The 21,274-nt window shown below is 39.7% G+C and overlaps 1 protein-coding gene across 4 annotated transcripts in view; it reads right to left on the bottom strand.

Annotated features, from left to right (window-relative positions):
- Nucleotides 1–21,274, bottom strand: part of Slc39a12 (solute carrier family 39 member 12) — an 87,689-nt gene that overhangs the window by 50,397 nt on the left and 16,018 nt on the right. For all 4 annotated transcript variants that reach the window (XM_052729654.1, XM_052729657.1, XM_052729656.1 and 1 more), the window contains exons 4-7: nt 20,030–20,237; nt 14,498–14,667; nt 8,192–8,369; nt 923–1,095 (exon numbers count right to left, since the gene is read on the bottom strand). In XM_052729654.1, the coding sequence (XP_052585614.1) occupies nt 923–1,095; nt 8,192–8,369; nt 14,498–14,667; nt 20,030–20,237 (729 nt within the window). The remainder of the gene's footprint in view (nt 1–922; nt 1,096–8,191; nt 8,370–14,497; nt 14,668–20,029; nt 20,238–21,274) is intronic.

Below are 21,274 nucleotides of genomic sequence, written 5' to 3'. Positions count from 1 at the left end.
CAACACTAGTTAACCATGGAGGTCTGGAGGTCTGTACAGACAGATAGGAAGTGACAGAGCTGGGTAGGAAGAGGAAGTGATGTAGCTGAACAGAGAGCAAATCAGATGGCAAAACAGCAAGGCATACAGGCATGGATAGACAGGAAGTAACTCGCATTTGGAAGCTGTCCAGTTGTGAGGGAAGGTTAGCTGTGGCTTTCTCTATTTCCCTGATCTCTCCCAGACTTTCACCCATACATATATCTGGCTCCATGTTTTTTATTTAATAAGACTGTTTAGAAACGCATCTATACTGACTACCTTTATTTCAAAAACAAAGATAATTGGGGATGGACTCAATGTCTGCTTATCTCTTTCTTCTCTTCCATGGGTGCAAAGATGCTCAGGGCAAGAGGTGTTCTTTCCAAGGAAAACCCCAGCCTTTGTATTTATTCACTGAGGTTCACACCAAAAATTTTGCATAAATATCTCAAGTTATTGAATGGAAAGAAGAACCAGATGCCGCCCATCTGCAATGAAAAGAATGTGGGTGCCCACAGAGGCTCCCTAAAATGACCTTACTCAAGGTCAGAGAATCTTGCTTTACCCAGCAGGGCTGCATAATAGAATTATTTGGCCATGGGCATGGTTACCAGGTGTTTAAAGGGTCTGCACTTGGCTGTATGTTGTGCTTTGATCTTGAAAGGGGGAGGTCTTTTGTCTCACCCCTTGGCATTGTATAAAAAGCCCTTTGGAATAAACCTTGAGATGGCTGGGTATTGACCCAGGGCCCTCCCAAAGCTATCCTGTGTCTCTGTCTTTTTTCTCCGTTTCCACCTATATTTCTATCTAATACTTTCTCATTCCTCTCTCCTCCCCCACAAGAACCCTTCAACAGGTCGGAGCTGGACTCCAACAGATTCCCACAGAAGAACAAGGTTACCTGAGGGATGAGGTGGAGCAGGGCATCCCCAGAGAGAGTTCCCACAGCCAAGCCCACGAAGAGCTGTAAAATAAGACTGTAGTTCTCTGCACAGCTGTGGAAAAGGACCAGTGCCGTCCCAAGCATGGAACCCAATGTCAGGAATGTCACAGCCACCGTGCTGTAGCCGTACTCTAGTCAAAGGAGGCAACAAAGGATGTCAGTGCACACTGCTGTCCACTCATGCCTCAGCTTGCAGAAATTCCAAGTCTGCTCTCCTACGATAACAGTTTGCTGAGACATACAATGGTTTTATAAGCTTTGTATAGGATAAAAGATTATTTTCATTTTTAAGGCAAAGAGTGAACTTCTATGATCATCTCTGAGTTTTTGTGGTCTAAATGTTTATTACCACTCTCACCCACCCCCTAGAACCTAGCCCCCAAGGTGACAGTACAAAGAAAGTGAGGCCTTTGGGAGGTCAGAGGTCAGTCAGGAGGGCTCTGTCCAAGAGAATGAGGTAAGTGCCTTATAAGGAACTTCCAGCAGGGGGAGATAGTGAGCTGGTCCCATTATATGAACCATAAAGTAGACTGTGCCACCATCATCAATACTAACCAGAGTTTACCAACACATTGATCTTGGGCCTCTCAGCCTCCAGAACTGGGAGGGACACATTTCTGTTGTTCATAAGCCACCCAGATGATTTTGTTACAGCAAAGACCTGACTGTGACTTTGAAGCTACCCCACGTTTCTTTGTTTGTTTTATTTTGTTTTGTTTTAACTTAATTTTTTATTGATTCTTTGGGAATTTCACATCGTGTACCCCAATCTCACTCACCTCCCATCCCTCCACATCTGCCCCTCACCCCTGCAGCATGCCCCCCCCAATTAATTAAAAACAAAAGAAAACCAACAAAACCCACCTTGCTTCTTGTCTTTCCAACACCTCTTCACTCATCCTAGTGGCATTGGGAACTGCGGTGTGTCACACGGTACACCCTTTTGTCCACTTAGCCCAACCCACAAAATGTTCATTGCAATGAGTCATTGGTCTATTTCAAGGCCTCTGGCCCCTGGCACACCATCATCACTGGACCCTCACCGAAACTCCTTTCAGATATCCTGAAGTTGCCTCAAGCCATGGGCATCCTGTGGATGGCTCAGTGATTAAGAGCACTGGCTGCATTTCCAGAGGTCCTGAGTTCAGTTCCCAACAACCACATGCCAGCTCACAACCATCTGTAATAAGATCTGATTCCCTCTTCCATATGCAGGTGTACATGCAGAGCTACCCCATGTTTTATTTAAAATCACCTAAGCAAGCAAATGCCCAGATACCTACCACCCACAGAGAAAGACATTTTTTCCTACTGGTAAATACAACACTCCCAGAAACTCCCATAGGGAGACCTAAGTACTGATTCCCATCTAATCACTTGAAATACTTCAAAGGCAAGGAAGTTGCATTGGGGGACCATGGAGTGTGGCTCCAATGCAGACCAGTGCTTATGAACAAATTGAGCACACACTTCAGGAGAACTTCTTTCTAAAATCTTTCAAAACTATTTGATATGTAAAAATTAATGCTATTCTCAATAACTAAAATGAGTGAATTTATAGGTGAAAATTGATCCATCAATATGAACAATTGGTAATATAAATTTTAACAGTCTACATTTTAGATTCTATCAAGAATTCTTATAACCCCTAAAATTTATTTCATGTCTCTAGGCCTCCAGATAGTGTTTTAATAATCAGCAAAGTAAATGTGGTGGTTTGACTTGATTATCAACCTGCAGAACCTTGAATCATCTAGAAGACAGATCTCTGGGTGGTTTTCTAGCTTAAGTGAATCATGGTGGCAAGATCCATCCTTAAGTGTAGACAGCAGCATCCTATGGACTGAATAAAAAGGAGACAGTGAGCTGAGCTCCTTTCTGACTTCATATGTAATGTGATCAGACGCCTCAAGCACCTCCATGATGGACTATTCCCTGGAACTGTGGATCAAAGCATGGCCTTCCTTCTTTAAGTTGCTTCCCTCGGGAATTTTCTCACAGCAACTATAAAAGCAGCCAATACAGTAAGATGTTAAGATTATTTTTAAAAATTAATGTATGTGTATGGAAAAATCAAGGAGGAAACGAAATACTTCAGCTATCATAATACTTAAAATCTAATTGTAGTTTTAAAGATTTTATTTTAATTGTTTTTAATTGTGTGCATATGTGTAGGAAGTATAGCTTAGAATAAGCATTGTAGAAACCAGGATTGTCAATCACATAGGCCTATTTTCTTCAACAAGTGAATGACTCCTAGTCACCTGGAATGCCAGAGTGAAAAGTGGTCAATCAACTTGGTAATTCTTTGCTATTCTGTTAGGAGCCACCTCCCACCTGAATCCCCCAATATCCTGAACAATGTTTAGGTCCTAACCCTGCAGTGAATAGAGCACATCCCCATGAGAGAATCCTCATGGACTTTGCATCCTCCACCAATAGAATCTACCCTTGTGCTTATCACAGATCCTTCCTCTAGGCTGTAGCCCTAAGCTCTGTTTATCAGTCAATAGAGTTCATTCTTATCATAAAGGTCACAAGTTCTACTATGTTTAAATGTGTAAGAAAAATAAACCAAGAGGTCAGACCCTGGGTCACAGTCCCATTGTCCACAAAGATGATAGTTCCCAAGTTTCACTGTCCTGAGTTTTATTCTCCACCTTGTGTGAATTGTCCCACTTGGCCGGGGCGGGGGAGGGGGGTTGTTGAAGAAACAGCCTGCCTCCATACTCCATCTTAGGCTTAAAAACCATCTCATAGTTAAACTAGGTTCGCTCCAGTTTCTGATTAAATCTTTGTTTCTCAAGGATTGGGCTATGTCCCTTCTGCAACCCTAACTACAAATGTACTTCCTTATCCAGGGATGACAATCTTGTCTTTGTTTAAAAAGGTTAATAACTATCTTGCAACCCTACCTTTGTTTTGACTACATGTTGTTTTGACCACCTTGCAAATCATGTCTTTGTTTCAGGAGGCCACTGTGACTAACTTGTTATGCTTATGTTGTGCTCCTGTAACTCTGCCTATTTTGCCCACCAAATCCCCCTTTTGGAAATGAGCTATAAAAACCTTGTCTTCCTCACATCCAATGCAGACCTGTCAAACCTGCATTGAGGGGAGGACCTATCAAACCCCCATCACTTAGGGAGGTGTGCACATAAACATCGACACCCATGAGTGTCGATGTTTATGTGCATCAATGTGTAGGTGCCTACAGAGGCCAAAGGCATTGGATTCTCTGGAGCTAGAGTTGCAGGCAGTTGTAAGTCATTTGACATGAGTGTACGGTACCAAATCCAGGTTCTCCATAAGAGCTGTATATCCTCTTTGCTGCCAAGTTATCTGTAGCTCCTCCACTGTAGTCTCAAAGAAAATATTCTCTTAAAGTTTATTATAATAGAAGAATGTTGGGGGAGGGGATCATGAGGCCACATTCCTAGATGAGGAGCTATTGGTGTGGGGGGGTAGTTATTTTTTTTCAGGCGTATGGCTGCTGGTAGGTTCCTCAAGCTCAACTGGATGGATCATTAACATGTGGACAACACTAATTGCACTCCCTGGTTTGTCTATTTGTTTTTGTTTTATTTTAAGAAGAGAACAGGAAGTTGGGGAATATGTTAGGGGATTCAGGGTAGTGGAAGAAGAGAACTAGAGGTAGCTATAATTAAGATACATTTTATATATTTATGAAATTGTCAAAGAAAAAATTGTAAATATTATTTTTTAAAAAAGTAATATTCCTTTCCCACCATACTTAGGTTTTCAAGAGGGTTCACCCTTCACATCAGATCATATTAATAATACAGATCATATTAATGATGCATATTAACACAGCAATAAGCTCGATTTTAAGAGGAGCTTTGTTGATTCCTAGTTCTCACTTTACTGGGATAAAGGGAGTTGGTAGTGTACCAAGAAGAGGCAGGAAATTCAGTTCTCAATCTTTCACCTTCTCTGCCACCTCTTCATTGTGGCGTCTCTCTATAGTGCTCTAGGGGACAATGAAGAGCTGGTCTTCTCAGTTTGGAAATATGAAAACATAGCTGTTTCATAGCTACGTGAATATACTGAGCACTGCTGAATTATACAAACCAAAGTAATTAAGGAGCAGGAGCACAGGCCAGTGGTACAGCGTGTGCTTAGAACTCACGGGGCCCTTTGTATCTAAAGAGAAGAGTGGAGATAAATTTAATGATGTGCATATTTTACAACAATTAATTTTAATAACTTTAGGGATGGCTGGGATAGTCATGCACCTACACAGCTGTTATATTTCATCCTAGTTTATTAAGAACACAAGAACTCCCATGTTATTAAAATAACTTTGAAGATTTTCATAGCCATCCATCCATCCCCAGCTGGACTTTATTCACCAATGCCACTGTTCTTGCCTAAATACATAAAGTTATTAGGATTTCAACATGGGCAACTCAAGGTTTTTAATAGTGCCTACAAGAGACCATAAGAGGCCAAAAGCTCATAGGACACATCAGAGTCTGGACGTGTCTCACATCCTACCTCCCTGTTCTCTTTGTCCTGTGGGCAGCAACAAAGTGATGCTGCAGGAAAATGGTTGTTTCCACAACTTTGGAGCTTTTAAATTCTCTTTTATGTTAGATTTTGCCTTTTTTCTTGTGGGTGGGATAGCCTGGAAATCATAAAAATCTCTGACGTTATGTAAAAGGACTGCAGATTTGCCCTCAGCCCCAGGCCAACCATTATGCTACCTTGATTGGTGTCTGATAGTTTAACAATAGCTTCTGTCTCAACATTTCCCATCATGACAGAACTGGAACTACACACTAAATTCTTGGCCTTTGCAGAGCAGCTACTTAAAGCAGGTCTGAAATTTGATCTGAACATGATCACGTTTCCTTCCTAGAAATGAGGTTGAAGGTGGTACTTAAGGCTTGAGTTACAACCCATAGAACTCTGCTTTCTTATTAACGTCTCCCTGTGTTCATCACACTTTAATGCAACATCTCCCATTGCTCTAAGTTTCAAAGCCTCTGTTAATTACATAGTGCCACATTTTAAATTGCGAACAGAGACGTTCATTAAGAGAGGTTATTTGCTGTATATTATTAATGGGATATTTCTAAAGAAATTTCTCTAGAAGAGTCTAGATGTTCATAAAAAGAGGATAAACCATTCACCTTTTTTTCCAATAGATCTTATGTTCAAACAGCTTTTCTGTAAGGGGTTTGTACACACCAGGCACTGTACCCAGTGGTGGGAGTATGAACATGCCACGTGCTCAGAGGTACTGCACTTCTGTCTCATCACTTGTGGGCATCACTGACCACACATGTTGAATTTCTAGGCTCCTCACTTTAATGAAGTGTTTTTCCTCCCAGTAGCTATGACGTTTTAGGTATTTAGACATAACATGCTTTTGCTCACAGTAAACCTTCAAATGAGCTACTTACCACTTAAGAATCCATTGTAACTTTGAGATGAGTAGCTGGATAATTCAATTTTTAAATGGTAGACATTACAGTCTATCACAGAGACAAAGTATACAACTCTAAATATGTATATTCATATATGTTCATATATATCATATATATGGTCCATTAATGTCAGTGCTTGAAGTTTTATATTTTCACTATGTTGTGGCTATTCTTGGCCACCATTTTAGGGAGACAGAGGTCATAACTACATAAAGCTTCAATGTACTACACACATTTTTGAACTCTTTATCCAATCTGAACCTTGTAGGTTCCCTATAAAATCAATAAGTTACTGCTGTGTGGATATCGCTCTATATGCTGTGAATGTGTTGCTCTGATTTGGTTGATAAATAAAACACTGATTGGCCAGTAGCCAGGCAAGAAGTATACTATAGGTGGGATAATCAGAGAGGAGAATTCTGGGAAGAGAAAGGCTGAGTCAGGAGTCACCAGCCAGACACAGAGGAAGCAAGATGTAAAAGTACTGGTAAGCCACAAGCCACATGGCAACTTATAGATGAATAGAAATGGATTAATTTAAGTAAGACCTAGATAGCAAGAAGCTTGCCACAGCCATACAGTTTATAAGTAATATAAGTCTCTGTGTGTTTACTTGGGTCTGAGTAGCTGCAGGAGCTGGGTGGACACAGGAAAACTTCAACTACAAGTTACTGCTATGGTGACTCAGTGGGATCCAGGAGAATGTAATGATTGGTCCCTGCACTTTCTAGAGCCACCAGCCATTCCTGGAAGGCTGTCATCTCCCTGGCTTTGGCACCTCCAACACAGACCAGCTCGTGTACCTTCATTTACCCCAATACACCCTCATGTTTCACATATTCCAGGATGTGGGGATTGCTGAAAGCACTCTATGGTATCATCTACTTCCCACTGAGTTGAAAAGAGCCAGTCCCAAGAAGTGGAATTAGAAATTGCTTAAGATCACACAGTTCCTGAGAATGAAGAATATGTCTCAGGTATACATTTCCCATCCCAATCCTGATATGTTTTCTCTTTTACCCTGTCACTTCTCAACTATTAAGGGGTGTAAACTATGGAGAGGTGTGTGTGTGTGTACAGATTCATGAATGTGGAGTCTGGGATCAACACAGTGCCTTCCTCAATTGCTTGTATTTTTTCAACAGGGTCTCCCACTAAACCTAGAACTCATCAGTCTGCCTAGATTGCAAGCTCCTGGGATACTCATGTCTCTACTTCCCTAGAATTCAGACCTTCTTCCCTTCTTCAGACCCCTTAAGGATCATAAAATTTTAAGTTGCTTTACGATTTAGTCAAATATGAAGGACAGAATTGATTTAATGAATTATATACAAAATATGAAATATGCTTTGAAAATCATTTTATATGTTGGCACACATCCATAATCCCAGTCAGCATTGGGGAGAACAAAGTAGGGGGATTGCAAGTCTGAGGCTCACCTAGGATACAAAGAAAACCTCTCAAAAGTAACAATAAAATTCACTGAAAAGCATCAGAACCAATAGGACTCTAGGACTGGCTTGCTCAGGTTTGACTTCCAATGTCATCATGTTAACAAGTCTATAATTTTAAACCTGTGACTAAGCATATACATGTCTGTGTTTCTTTATCTGTAAAATGAGAATGATAGCAATCGTCCCTCCTCACTATATGGAGGACTAAATCATTTGGTAAATGTATAGAGCTCAGGACTGCTCCTTCTACACAGTGAGCACTCTACATTTCCTGCTATTACTACATGCATTGTGCACATGGTTGTGGGACCCAGACTTACTCTCCAGAGTGGTGGGTGGGAGCTTTGCTTGCTGGTGGTCCTTGGGCATTTGGCAAGAGCAGCTGAGTAGTTGCTGGATGATCCCTGGACTTAGCTTCTTAAAGTCCTCCTTAGAAATGGAAGGACTGCTATGGTTCTGTAGAAAGATCTCCACCAGCTGCCTAGCAGAGAAGCAAGCCTGTTTGAAGAAAACACACAGTTACAAACCTCAGCCTTCAATCAGACACAACAGCCACTCCAGGAGCCAGAACTACACAGGGCTGCAACAGCTGCATGGTGACGTCATCACGAGTTGCTACCTTTGCACTGTTTACCTTTCGCTATCCTCCAAGATTCATTTAAAAATGATTCTGAGTATCATTTCATATTTCTGGTATATATATATTTTCTTTCTGGAACCTAGAGACTGATTTGCAATGCGTTGCATGGTATTCTAACCAGTGACCCGCCCCCTGGAAGTTTTCATATTTTTGTTTTCCCCATTTTTCAATGGCGGAAGCTTTGTATGTGCAAAGTTGTGACTTCACATGATAAAAAGGAGCCCTGTAGTAATGAAATTGCTGACTTTGGTACCATCTCACTTAACAAGCCTGAGCCACAAACATGTTTTTCAAACGAAATGAGAGGTTAAATTTAGAAGGGAATGTTATGTCAGGTAGCCAGGTAGCCAGTATGCATGTTAAATACTAGGGTGACCTATCTCTGTAAACATTCTCTATAAAAAGCAGCAGAAATAATTGTTATTTTTGACTGACGTTACCTGCTTTATCTACAATTTCATGTTTCTTCATGCTACATAGGCATGCTTAAACAGAATTCCTAAAATAAATGCAACATGCCTTTAAAACCTGCTATAAGGTGTTTTTCCACTTTAAAAGTAAAAACTCGGGTTGTATGCACCAAAAATTGCAACTTAAAAAGTTTAGGGTTTTTTTTTTTTTTTGGTGTGTGTGTGTGTGTGTGTGTGTGTGTGTGTGTGTGTGTGTGTGTGTGTGTGCTGTGCATGTACGTATTGGTGTTCAAATGTGAGGACACATGCACTTATGTGGATGCATATGCACGTTGTGTACATGCATATGTGGAGGCCTGAGGCTGACATGGGGCATGTTTCTCTACCACTCTCCACCTTTAGTACAGAGTCTCTCATCTCTCTCTGAACCTTGAGCGCCCCATTTCAGTTAGTCTACTAGAGAGCTTGACCAGGGAATCCCTCATCTCCACCTCCCAAACCTTGCAAATGGGTTACCATGGCCACCAGGCTTTTACATAGGTTCTGGGTATCTTAGTGCCAGTCCTCAGACTTGTGGGATAAGTACTTTACACACTGATACATCTTCTCAGGCCCTGAAAGTTTTAATGAGAATGAAATATAGTTTTGATATGAGTCACTTGAAACAAGAACCCAGTAGCTTTGTGGACTTTAATCACAACCAGTACAGTACTTTTAGAAATAAGCAATGATTTACAAGCCTGGCCTGGTTTTATATGGTGTAGAACTTTTCAGTAAAGACATGTTAATCAAGACATAATGATGAAACACCTCGTGGTTTTCTCTCCATATCAAAATCTTTGGTGGTGACTCTGTGGGTAAGAAAGTTTTCTTCTGGCCAGAAAATATTTGGTTTCATGAAAGAGAAGCCACACAAGCAAGAAAACCAAGAGAAGACTACAAAAAAAATGAGATAAAATATCACACATTCATGCAACAAGAAAACCCAGAATACAAAGGAAAATTCAAAACCTAAACTGAAAAATCAGAACCAAAGATGCACATACATGTCTGTCCTGAATGCGAAGTATCAAAGATGCACATACAGGTCTGTCCCGAATGCCAAGAATCTTCTTTATGTTTCTGTGTGTGTGTGTGTGTGTGTGTGTGTGTGTGTGTGTGTGTGTGTGTGTGTATGTGTGTGTGTGTGTGTGTGTGTGTTTCTTTTCACAGTATGGTCTTCTTACTCTATAAACACATAGCCATGTAAGTGTCCACTCTAAAGTGACCTTTTAGTAAAGTACTATCAAAACACAGCCAAAAGAATGATGCATGGTAGACAATGCCTTGGGAAACTCTGAGAGAGGTTCCAGGAAAAACAGGCAGAGGGCCTTTTACCTCAGGTGCATTTTGTTCCCTGGATTGTTCTTGGATGTGATTTCGTGCCTCCTGCGACAAGTATTTGCATTCAATTTATAAGACATGTTTTACTTTTGTTGGATGTCAGAACACAGCTACAGAACCCAATCTGGTCAGTGCACCCTGGATCTGGATACGGCCCTCTGCCTTGTTTTCATGCTTTCCCAGATACAATCTATAGTACATGCCAGGTAATTGTGTTTAAATTGTTCTGTCCTGAGAAAGTTCCAGGAAAGGGCTGTTCTGTTAATATTTAGTATGCGCTTATTGGAGTTTATTTACATGTTTTTCTGATCATGTTTTTGTAAACTCAAACAGCCTTCCTTGAATCATTGCTTTCTTTGTTACATTAGTGCATTCAGTACATTGAAACTGAAGTAAAAGCTGGGAAGTGGTGGCACACGCCTTTAATCCCAGCACACGGGAGGCAGAGGCAGGTGGATATCTGTGAGTTCAAGGCCAGACTGGGCTATAGAGTGAGATCCAGGAAAGGCACCTGCTGTGGGATGGTCTGTATGTCAAATGTGTTGCTCTGATTGGTTGGTAAATAAATCACTGATTGGCCAGTGGCCAGCCAGGAAGTATAGGTGGGACAAGGAGGAGAATAAGCTGGGAAGTGGAAGGCTGAGTCAGAGAGACACTGCCAGCCACCATGATGAGAAACAGCATGTGAAGATGCCGATAAGCCACGAGCCATGTGGCAAGGTATAGATTTATAGAAATGGATTAATTTAAGCTGTAAGAACAGTTAGCAAGAAGCCTGCCACGGCCATACAGTTTGTAAGCAATATACGTCTCTGTGTTTACTTGGTCGGGTTTGAGCGGCTGTGGGACTGGCAGGTGAGAGAGATTTGTCCTGACTGTGGGCCAGGCAGGGAAACTCTAGCTACAGGCACCAAAGCAACACAGAAAAACCTGTCTCGAAAAACCAAAAAAGAAAAAAGAAACTGAAATAAAATCGTCTGTAGCATTAGACTGTAGTCCAGCCCATTCTTTAAGATCTTCCAATCCCAGGTCTCACAGATAGATCTACGTAGGTCCATGAAAGTTGACAAGTGGTCCCCAAATCAGGGACCTGAATGAAAAGCTAAGAGAGGATGTAAGGATCTCTGAAAAAGGAGGTAAGCAGGGATTAATATGTGGCTAAAAGTAGGAAAACCAGCACACGGTGAGTTGAAACATCGTTTCCTAAAAAAGAGTGGTATAGCAATGTCTAAAGCCCAACTCAAAAATACTAGGACTAAATAACAGAATCTAATCCTTAGTTTCCTGGAAAGCACACTCTAGATCTCAGAATATGATATCAAATTAAGGAAAATATAGTGAAATCCCATAGACAAGGAGAACATATTCTGGTACAATTCTGGGTGACTTGGGCATTGGTACACGTTGTAATGCAAACAATAAATGGTGATGAGCCAAAGGGTTTAGAAAAGGCTATGACATCACCCAGCTTGGATGATGGCTGTCCCATGGATAAGCAGATGGAGTCTCCTTCCCCTTCCCTCAGTCTTCCACAGTCTATATGCTCTAGCCCCTTCCCCAAGCCACAGAATACATCTGGTTATGGCAACATAGCATACAAATGCCTGGGACGAGTGGCTAGACACAAAGGTGAGGGTCCAAGGACCCTCCAAACTCTCTCATTCTATGTGAGAATGTCAACAGGAATGATCGATAGCTTTGAAGACCTTTTGCAAGGAGATATAGCTGGTCTCATGAAGATGGCAGTTGTTTTGGTGGGGGACAGTACTGTGTTGCACTGATACTGAAGTAGCTTCTAAGGGTGTCTCAGTTGGGGTTTCTATTGCTGCGAAGAGACACCATTGATCATGTCAACTCTTATAAAGGAAAACATTTAGTTGGGGCTGGCTTACAGGTTCAGAGGTTTAGTCCATTATCATCAGAGCCAGAAAGCATGGCAGCATATAGGCAGACATGGTGCCGGAGAGGTAGCTAAGAGTTCTACATCCAGATCCAAAGGCAGCAGGAAGAGAGAATAACACCAGGCCTGGCTTGAGCATTTGAAACCTCAAAGCTCACGCCCTGTGACACACTTCCTCCAGCAAGGCCACACTCCTAATAGTGCCACTCCCTATGAACCTATAGAGGTCATTTTCATTCAAACTATCACAAAGGGGATGTGAAAAGATTAACTTGGAGGTAAATGCTTGTCACCATTGGGTAAACACCATAGATATGGCTTGAAAAAGTGAAGTCTGATAGACACATTTTATGCCTAGCAGAAGTGATAGAAAACAAGAAGAGATGATGATTATTGAATCCAGGGCCTCACTCACATTAAGCAGGTGATCTATTGATAAGGGACATCTCAAGCCTAGAAAGTGACTTTTTCAAAGACATGGTAGCAAGAATATGTGATATTCCACAGCAATGTATTCATAATCTGTGGGTATAACATCCAGTATTGTTAGGAACATCTAAATACTTTTTATCTTTAAAATATAAGTCATGGGGCCAGCCAAGTAGCTCAGTGGGTAAAGGTGCTTGCCACCAAGGCTGAAGGCCTAAGTTCAATCAATTCCTGAGACCCACACAATGGAAGGAGAGAACTGAATCCTTCAATCTGTCCTTGGGCCTCAAATATGTGTGTGCATATACGTGTGTGTGTATGTGTGTGTGTGTGTGTGTGTGTGTGTGTGTGTGTGTGTATGTAAATTGTGTTCTACAATAGCGCTGCTTTTTAAAGATAAAAATAACAAAGTAATTAACTTACTTAAATAACATTTCCTAAATAATAATAGAATAAAGAACCAAGAATATGCTATCAACCAAGTTACGTACACATCCTGTTTCTGCAAACTTAAGCAATTACTAGCTCTGTGGCTTATCATTAGGATGAAATAATACAAATTAGACCTACATAAAAGTTTCCATATGAATGAAATAATATAATCCCATGCCCAACACATAGTAAATAGTCAATAAGTGTGAGCCATTACCATGAAATGCTAACTTTTGAACATTTTAATGAACTAGGCAGAAAAGGATTCTACCATAGAAGTCTGAGCAATGTTGGCCTTCTTGAGATTAAAGAAATTTGTTTCCTAATGCACTTCTCAAGACTCATGTGTGAAACAGTGAAATGTGTGTCTTAAGAATGTATCTGCTCATGAGCTGACTGTGGCATGTCACCACAAAGAGCAGCAAAGCCTTCGATTCCTGTCACTAAGGAGGCAGTGGTAGGAGCCTTGCAGGTGCAAGGCCTTTCTGAACTGCATAGAGAATTCAGACTAGACTGGGGAAATTAGTGACACTCTGTCTCAAGGTAAAAATTAGGGGTTGGGGAATGGCCCAGCATGTGAAGTGACTGCCACATCAGTGTCAGAACCAGAGTTTGGATCCCCAAAATCTACACGAAATCTGGGCAGGCGTGGCAACCCACCTGTACTCTCAAGTGTACTGCAAGAACAGATGGGATTCCCAGATCAAACCAGTTTGCTACACTAGCAGAACTGGTGAGTTCTAGATTCAAGTGAAAGACCCTGCCTCAATATATAAGGTGGCAATCAATCAAGAAGACTCCACTACCCTCTTGGGCTTCTAAACACATGGGTACACACAAACATGCATGCACATACATGTCAAGAAAAAGAAATAAAATTTTTAAAAGGGCTAAGGATGTAGTTCAAAGATAGTGTATTTACCTAGCCCTAGGTTCAAACACCAGAACCACTTTAAAGGACCAATCTATTATACAAATATGCTTCCATTAGTCAAAGCACAAAGGAATCTCTTCTAATCTATCTTAAATTTAGGCTGTCTGCTTATCGTTATTGGGACTTATGTAATATTTAAATCCTCCACTGATTTGTATGAGTCTTCAGGGCTAAGCCTATCTTCACCCAGTGTGGCATTCTTCATGCCAAGGTACTACCAGCTCATATTAAATGCTAGTGTATCTTTTCTAAATTAATTATTTATATGTTTAATATGGACCTAAGAGAAACCCTAAATATTTTGGCTCTATTTCTGTGTCTGTAGAAATCCACTTACAAAAAAAAAAAAAAGAAAGAAAAAAGAAAACCATAAACACACCACAGAGATAGACTACTTTAAAGAAAAATGTATAGTATCTTCATAAGAGTTTAATAATCCTGACAGAACTATCAACTTCCTTCAGCAATAGAGAATGATAACATAAAAAATGAAAATACCTGATCCCAGGAAACAGAAGGATCATCGGACTCTTTCTCCGTTGCTGTAGGTGTCTTAGGGTCTCCCCAACTGTATAGTGTCGTGTTTTGTTTCCTTTGGTGTTGATAGAGGGGATCCTTTTTGGCACAGGCCCTTCTGGTAAAGAGTATGTTGAGGAGTTGATCTAGTCCTAGAAATTTCATATAAAATCTGGTGTCACATGGAATAGACAGGTCACATTTAGAATAGTCACAATTTCCATGGCTACAGCTCAGATGTTTTACAAGATAAACTTGGTTCTACTGAAAATGGTTATATTGGAACAAAGCTAAAGAGTATTTGTACTTTGTGTGGGTGCTGATGCCCTCAAAAGACCTTGGTTAAACTTGGATGATGAACAAGTCTTCCCAGAATAACCCTACATTTTTATATCCTAGAAATAATAAAAGTGAGTAGCTAGTGGACATATGTTTCATTGAGACATGTGTTTTATTTGCTATAAAAAATTATAATGAAGGGGAGAAAGAAATGGCTCAGGTTAAAGGCATTTGCTGCCAAGCCTGATGATTCAGTTTGATGCCTGAGTCCTGAGTGGTAGAAGGAGAGAACCAACTACAGGAAGATTTGCTCTGACCTTCATTTATGAACTGTGGCACACGCATGTGCACACACATATACACATAAGCATATTCATGCACTCACACATATATACACATAAAATAACTACAATGTAATAAAAATTCAAATTAAAAATTTAAAGTGTCCTGATCTTCGGGAAATTTACTCCCTGAAGGTACTCTAAATCTTCAGCAAATTGTGTATTTCTTTAATGTATATAAGTCAATCAAAATGCTTTCCTTTTAGATGTATATGCAGAACAAAGAAAATAAATGAAATTAAGATAAGGACAGAGAGGTTCACTAGATTCTATTATTTTAAATTCTGCTCTTAATGGCACACATATATTACAGTTCAGTTTCCTCATGATTTCCTATGATTTTAAAATTATTATACAGAGAATGATTAAATAAAATAGCCAGTTTATATGGCATCACTCTTCTTACCTGTGAATAAAATGTCTTTGAAATTTTCCTAAACAGTATAGTCAGTTATATAAAATTTACCAAGTAATTTTATTGCAAATGACCAATTTTCAACAACAAAAAAGGTATTATGAGCTTTCCAGATAACTGATAAAGTGTGACCCATGTTGAAGAAAAATAGCAAACAACGAATGCAACTCTAGATATACCTGGATATTGGATTTAGTCCCAAAGTCCTCAGGCAGTTAGCAAAAGTATGCTTAAGGAACTAAAGAAAGTCATATTTAAATAATTAAAGTGAAGCATGGAAATAAACTAGATAAAAGAAATTTTCAATAAGAAGGAAAGAAAACATAAAGTTCCAAATAGATATTGTGTAGTTTTGAGATAAAATCAAAAAATAATCACAAAAAGCACTCAACAATTTATGTGAGAAAGCAGAAGGTAAAAATCATTGATCATTTAGAGTGGGTAACAGAAGTAATCCTTCCTGAAGAATAGAGAAAGAAGGAAGTGAAATAAGTTTCAGAGACCTAGAAAACAACACTTATTATCAACAGACATGGATTGGCAGTCACAGAAAGAGAGGACAAAAAATAACAGGAATAAAAGTAAAGAGAATGGCCAAGAACTTCCCAAGTGTGTTATAAAAATCTTCATTCACATTTTCAGGAAGCTTATTAAATACAAAGCAACTTAAATATGCTAACATCTATGTTCAGATACATTATAGTCAAACTAATGTAAATCTAAGAAAAAATCTTGCAAGACCACATGCTAAAGTGATTTATATATGTGGGGCAGCAGATGGCTGACTTCCCATCTGAACAATGAAGGCTCCATCCCCCCAAAAATTGTAGGATGACGTATTCAAAGAACTAAAAAAAACAGTTGTCAAGCAATGGTTTTATACCCAGCAAAACAACCCCTCAAAATGAATTAGAAAGAAACAAAATCCTGGTAAACAGTAAATGAGAGAATTCTTTGTTGGTGGACATATATGACAAGAAATATATTAAATTATTTTTATAAAAGATGTGTTTTATTTATATTTATATGTATATATGTCATATATGTATATGTGTGCCTAAGTATGTATATGTGTATACATTTGCCTACAGAGGCCAGAAGAGGGCATTGGGTTCCCTGGAGCTGGATTTTCAAGCAAGTTGCAAGCCTCCTGATATGGATGCTGGGAACACAATTCCAGTCTTCTGAAAGAGCAGTGAGACCTATTTACCACTGAGCCATCTTGACAACCCCAGAATGAAATTCATCAGGTTGAAAAGAAATGACTCAAACCTTCCTTTGGGTAAAATTTCCAGTTTATTCAAGTTTATCATAAGAAATGAAGAGTTTTGGAAATGTGAAATTGTAGGTTAATATAAGAGATTCTATAGATATATTTATAAATATAAATTTAATGAAAAAAGTACTACAGTCTTTTCTTTCAAATTCAGTACTGTAGGAAAACAGGTCACCCACAATACTATTTAACACTGTACTTCAATCATTAACTAAAGCAGGTAGATGAGAGAGCAAACAAAATTATAGGAACTGGAAGGAGACAAAGCTATAACTGCTTGGCAATGATACAATATATATCTGAAACTCCCCAGGAAAACAATGGTTTTAGTGGAGCAGATTACAAAGTTAATCTAAATAGGTCAGTAGCTCTCACTTGTATAAGCATCAATCAGAAGACACGATGAAAGAAAATCTCATTTAAGACGACCAGGAAGAAAGTGGGCTACCTAAATATAAGTACAAAAAGAGGTATCTGAAGACCCATGTCTTGCAAATAATAAAACACCCATTTGGGCATGACAAAGTTGAAAGATATACTATTACTGGATATAATATGTAACATGTTATAGTTGTCATTTTTCTCCAAGTATTTACACACACACACACACACACACACACACACACACACACACACACACGTATATAAGTGTGCCTGCATGCAGTGTTTTTCAGGCTCAACAATTTAGTAATGTTAATTATAATCTACAAACAAGCCAGAAAAATCTTGGAAATAATTTATTCTTTAAGAACATCAGCCAAGAGTGGGAGAGATGGTTCAGTGCATACAAGCAAGAGGGCTAGAGTTCAGATCCCCAGCACCCAAGAAAATGCAAATCAGGTAGAGTAGCTCACTCAGAAGGCAGAGACAAAGAATCCCCAGGGCAAGTTAGCTGAATCAGTGAATATTGGGTTTAAGTGAGAGACCATGCCTCAACATTTAAGGTGGAGAGCCATCAAGGAAGGTACCCAACATCAACCTCTGACCTCCATATGCACATATATATACTATACATGTGTATATACACATATGACCATGCATGCACATACATCTCACACACAGATACATAGGCAATAAAAGGAACTCAAGTAAAACAAAATTGGTGTGGGAGAAAATTTTTTCCTTTATAGAATTATAATACCAAGAAATAGGTAGCTAGATATTATCAAACTTGAAGGATACCAAAGGTGTCCAGCTTACAATAGCAAGGTCTGAAACTACAAACTCTCATTCATGGCCAGAAGAATGGATCTGAGTAATAATTGGGAGAAGAGTGTGACATTCCAAACTTCTCAAAAAGTCATGAATGGATAACTATCTAAACCTGGTCCTATGACTCCAAACCTCCTAACTTTACCATCTGGCAGGAAGCATTCTGATAAAGAACAAGGGTGGACCACAGCCCTCTCCCATCAGGGTCAATCCAAATGGGATTTTCAATCACTTAGACAGGTAAAAAAAATACCTCATGGGAAGCTGTCTATTCCAGTCTTAAAACTAATGCAAAAACTACCTACGATGTAGGTTGACACAACTGTCCCTGGTCATCATCTACTCTCACCCTGTGGGTGTTCTGCTCACAATGGACCTTTGTCTACTGACTACTGTCATCACTTCAGGATGTGCCTTCCTCTACTATAAAATAAACTCTGCTTATCTTCTATACTGTGTTTCTCCTCTGAATTCTTCCAACAGAGATCAAAAGAACCAGAGAGCAGAGAGGAGGCCATAATGAGATCATCAGGACACATTTTATAAGCTTCAAATAACCAATTTAGACAATCGTCTGAAGGTTATGAACCTCATACAGAAGAGAAGCAAATATTCTAAGTCTTCTGGGTGGAAGTCACCAACCATAAAATGGTGTTCTTCACTAAATACCTGAAAACGAATCCAATCTCTACATACAACCACCAGCATACAGGATATGCATGAAAGTTCAGGTTAACTCTGAATGCAATCAGTGATCCACAGGACAAAACCCCTTTACTCCCCAACAAAATAATTTGTGATGAAATAGACAATGAGGGTGGAGATAAATGTCACTTGTAAAGGAAATTGAGAAATCTACCAACATTTTATATTTTATTGATTTTAGGTTTTTTTTTTTTTGTGTGTGTGTGTGTGTGTACTTATCTGTTTGAGTATAGGCACATATGTGCATGTCACACATGTGGAATTCTAAGGTGCCAGTCCACCTTGGTAGAGACAGGTCTCTTGTTCCCACTGTGCATGCCAGGCTAGCCGGCCCATGAGCTTCTGGGGGATTCTTCTGTCTGATTATCTTGCCATAGGAACATTGGGCTCACAGATCACTATTGTTCCTGGCTTTATTTGGATACTAGGACCTCAACTCAGCTTCTCACGTTTTCACAGAAAGCACATCACCCCCTGATCCAACTTCCTAGCTCATTTTGTGGGTCTTATCTGGACCCCGATTCAATAAAAAAAAAATAAGAATAGTTTTAAAACTCAGGAAAATGTGATTCAACATTCTCTAATACTGAGAAGGGATTATTTTTGGTGATGTTATGTAATGAGATTAGAAAGAAAATCTACCTACAGACCCTTGGATTCGGATATTGGAACTGTCAAACCATTTCAGATACTTAACTTTCAAGCCACTTTCCTTACTAAATGCAAAGAAACATACAAAATGAACACTGAGAGTCCCTTCCTGACATCGCATTTCATCTCAGAGCCTCCAAATGTTGGTGATCAGAAGTAGATGAATAACATACAAGCTACTTCTGCTTAAACACAAATGGCTTACTTTCATGATTACATGCAAGCTGCTACCCTGTTCTTGAACCATTTCATACCATTCCATCATCCTATACTGCTCTGCCATCTCAGGCCCAATGTTAGGGGTGAAATAGGAAAGTGTTTAGTTAGTTCTCAAGACAGGTTTTAAAATCTGTCCATTTGATTTTATATCCACAGTTTCCATCCCCACACAAATGGGCCACATTCACATTTATGCTTCATCAACTGATAGACTTCCGCCCTGAGAGGCCATCTGTGCTCTCTTATCACATGCCAAGATAAAACAGTGTTTAAAACAGACCTGAACAAACTCAGTCAACAAAATGCTCTAGCCTTTGGTTTTTTGTTTGTTTGTTTTTGCTTTGTTTGTTTGTTTTTTGGCACAACTAATTAGACAGATGTGACTTGCAAATGAAATTCATGAAAAACAACCTTACCAGATAGGGGGAGGAAATTGGTACTATTCAAGAAACTGAAAATATAGTCTGTGAAGTCATCTGGGGAAGGCAGGTCTCCTCTCCCCAGGCAAACACCTTGGAGTGACAGGGCAAGGATGGTTGCAGCCAGCTGAGGAAGCGTCTTTTCGTCAGCACCGTCGCTGCCCTGAATGCCAGATTTCCTCTGTAGTGTCTTAGTTTCCACACACTAACACCAAAAACAAAGAGAAAACGTTAGCTTCTGGAGTCACACTCAATAAGTCTCCTCTAAAATTTCCCCCAATGCATGGGGAATTGTTCATCTAAAAGAAAATTGGTTTGTAGAAATGACAGTCATCACTCTGCTATCCCAGAAGGAACTTGATCTAGGGAACATTTGACCTTTTCAAATCTAACCCCACCCTCTTGACTCTCGGTTATTTACACTTCCTGGTGACTGTCTCAAAAATGCACTGTTTTCAAGGGGATCCCCTGCTCTTACAGCTTGCATCCTTTCCTTTGGTGAATTTTCTCCCAGATTCAAGGACTCTTGTAAACTAAATAATTTTTAACTCTGCATCCTAGCCTTGACGGCACACTGAAACCTGCAATGATTAATTTTAATTGTCAACTTGAAAAGATTTATCACCACCTGGGGGAAGGGTTTCTAAGTGTGCCTCTGGGAGATTCCCGTGGTTAAGTTAACTGTGGTAGAAAGACCCATGCACTATACGTAGCATCCCTCCCTAGGCTGGGATTCTGCACTGTATGAAAAGGAGAAAGGCTGGTTACATGTATTTGTTGCTGTCTTCTGACTGACTGTGGGGCTCAGTGTGACCAGCTGAGTCAAGTCCCTGCTGCCCTGACTTCCCTGCCATGATGGGCTGTACTTTGAACTATGAGCCAAAATAAACTCATACTTCCTTAAGCTGATTTTGTCAAGGTATTTTATCACATCAACAGAGAAGTAACTAAGATATCACCTTTACTTCTACATCAGCCTTGACTCCCAAGCTTAGTGTGTATTCACTACACTGAGTACATGGTACACTCTAGAATCATGAATTCCTACAGAACACAGGACATATAGATAGATGTTGTGTGTGTGTGTGTGTGTGTGTGTGTGTGTGTGTGTGTGTGTGTGTGTATTATTTTTTCCTGATTAAATTATGCCCATCTGACAAGGTAGAATTTTGCTTTAAATCTTATTATTAATCTCTCTCATTTATTAAAATATCTGTGTGTCACGTATAATGATAAGTCCAC

This window comes from Peromyscus californicus, unplaced genomic scaffold, assembly GCF_007827085.1.
Source record: "Peromyscus californicus insignis strain IS unplaced genomic scaffold, ASM782708v3 Scaffold_8__1_contigs__length_139910024, whole genome shotgun sequence".
Classification (NCBI taxonomy): Eukaryota; Metazoa; Chordata; class Mammalia; order Rodentia; family Cricetidae; genus Peromyscus; species Peromyscus californicus.
Note: the sequence above shows the minus strand (reverse complement) of the source record. Positions and strands in the feature narration are given on the sequence as shown.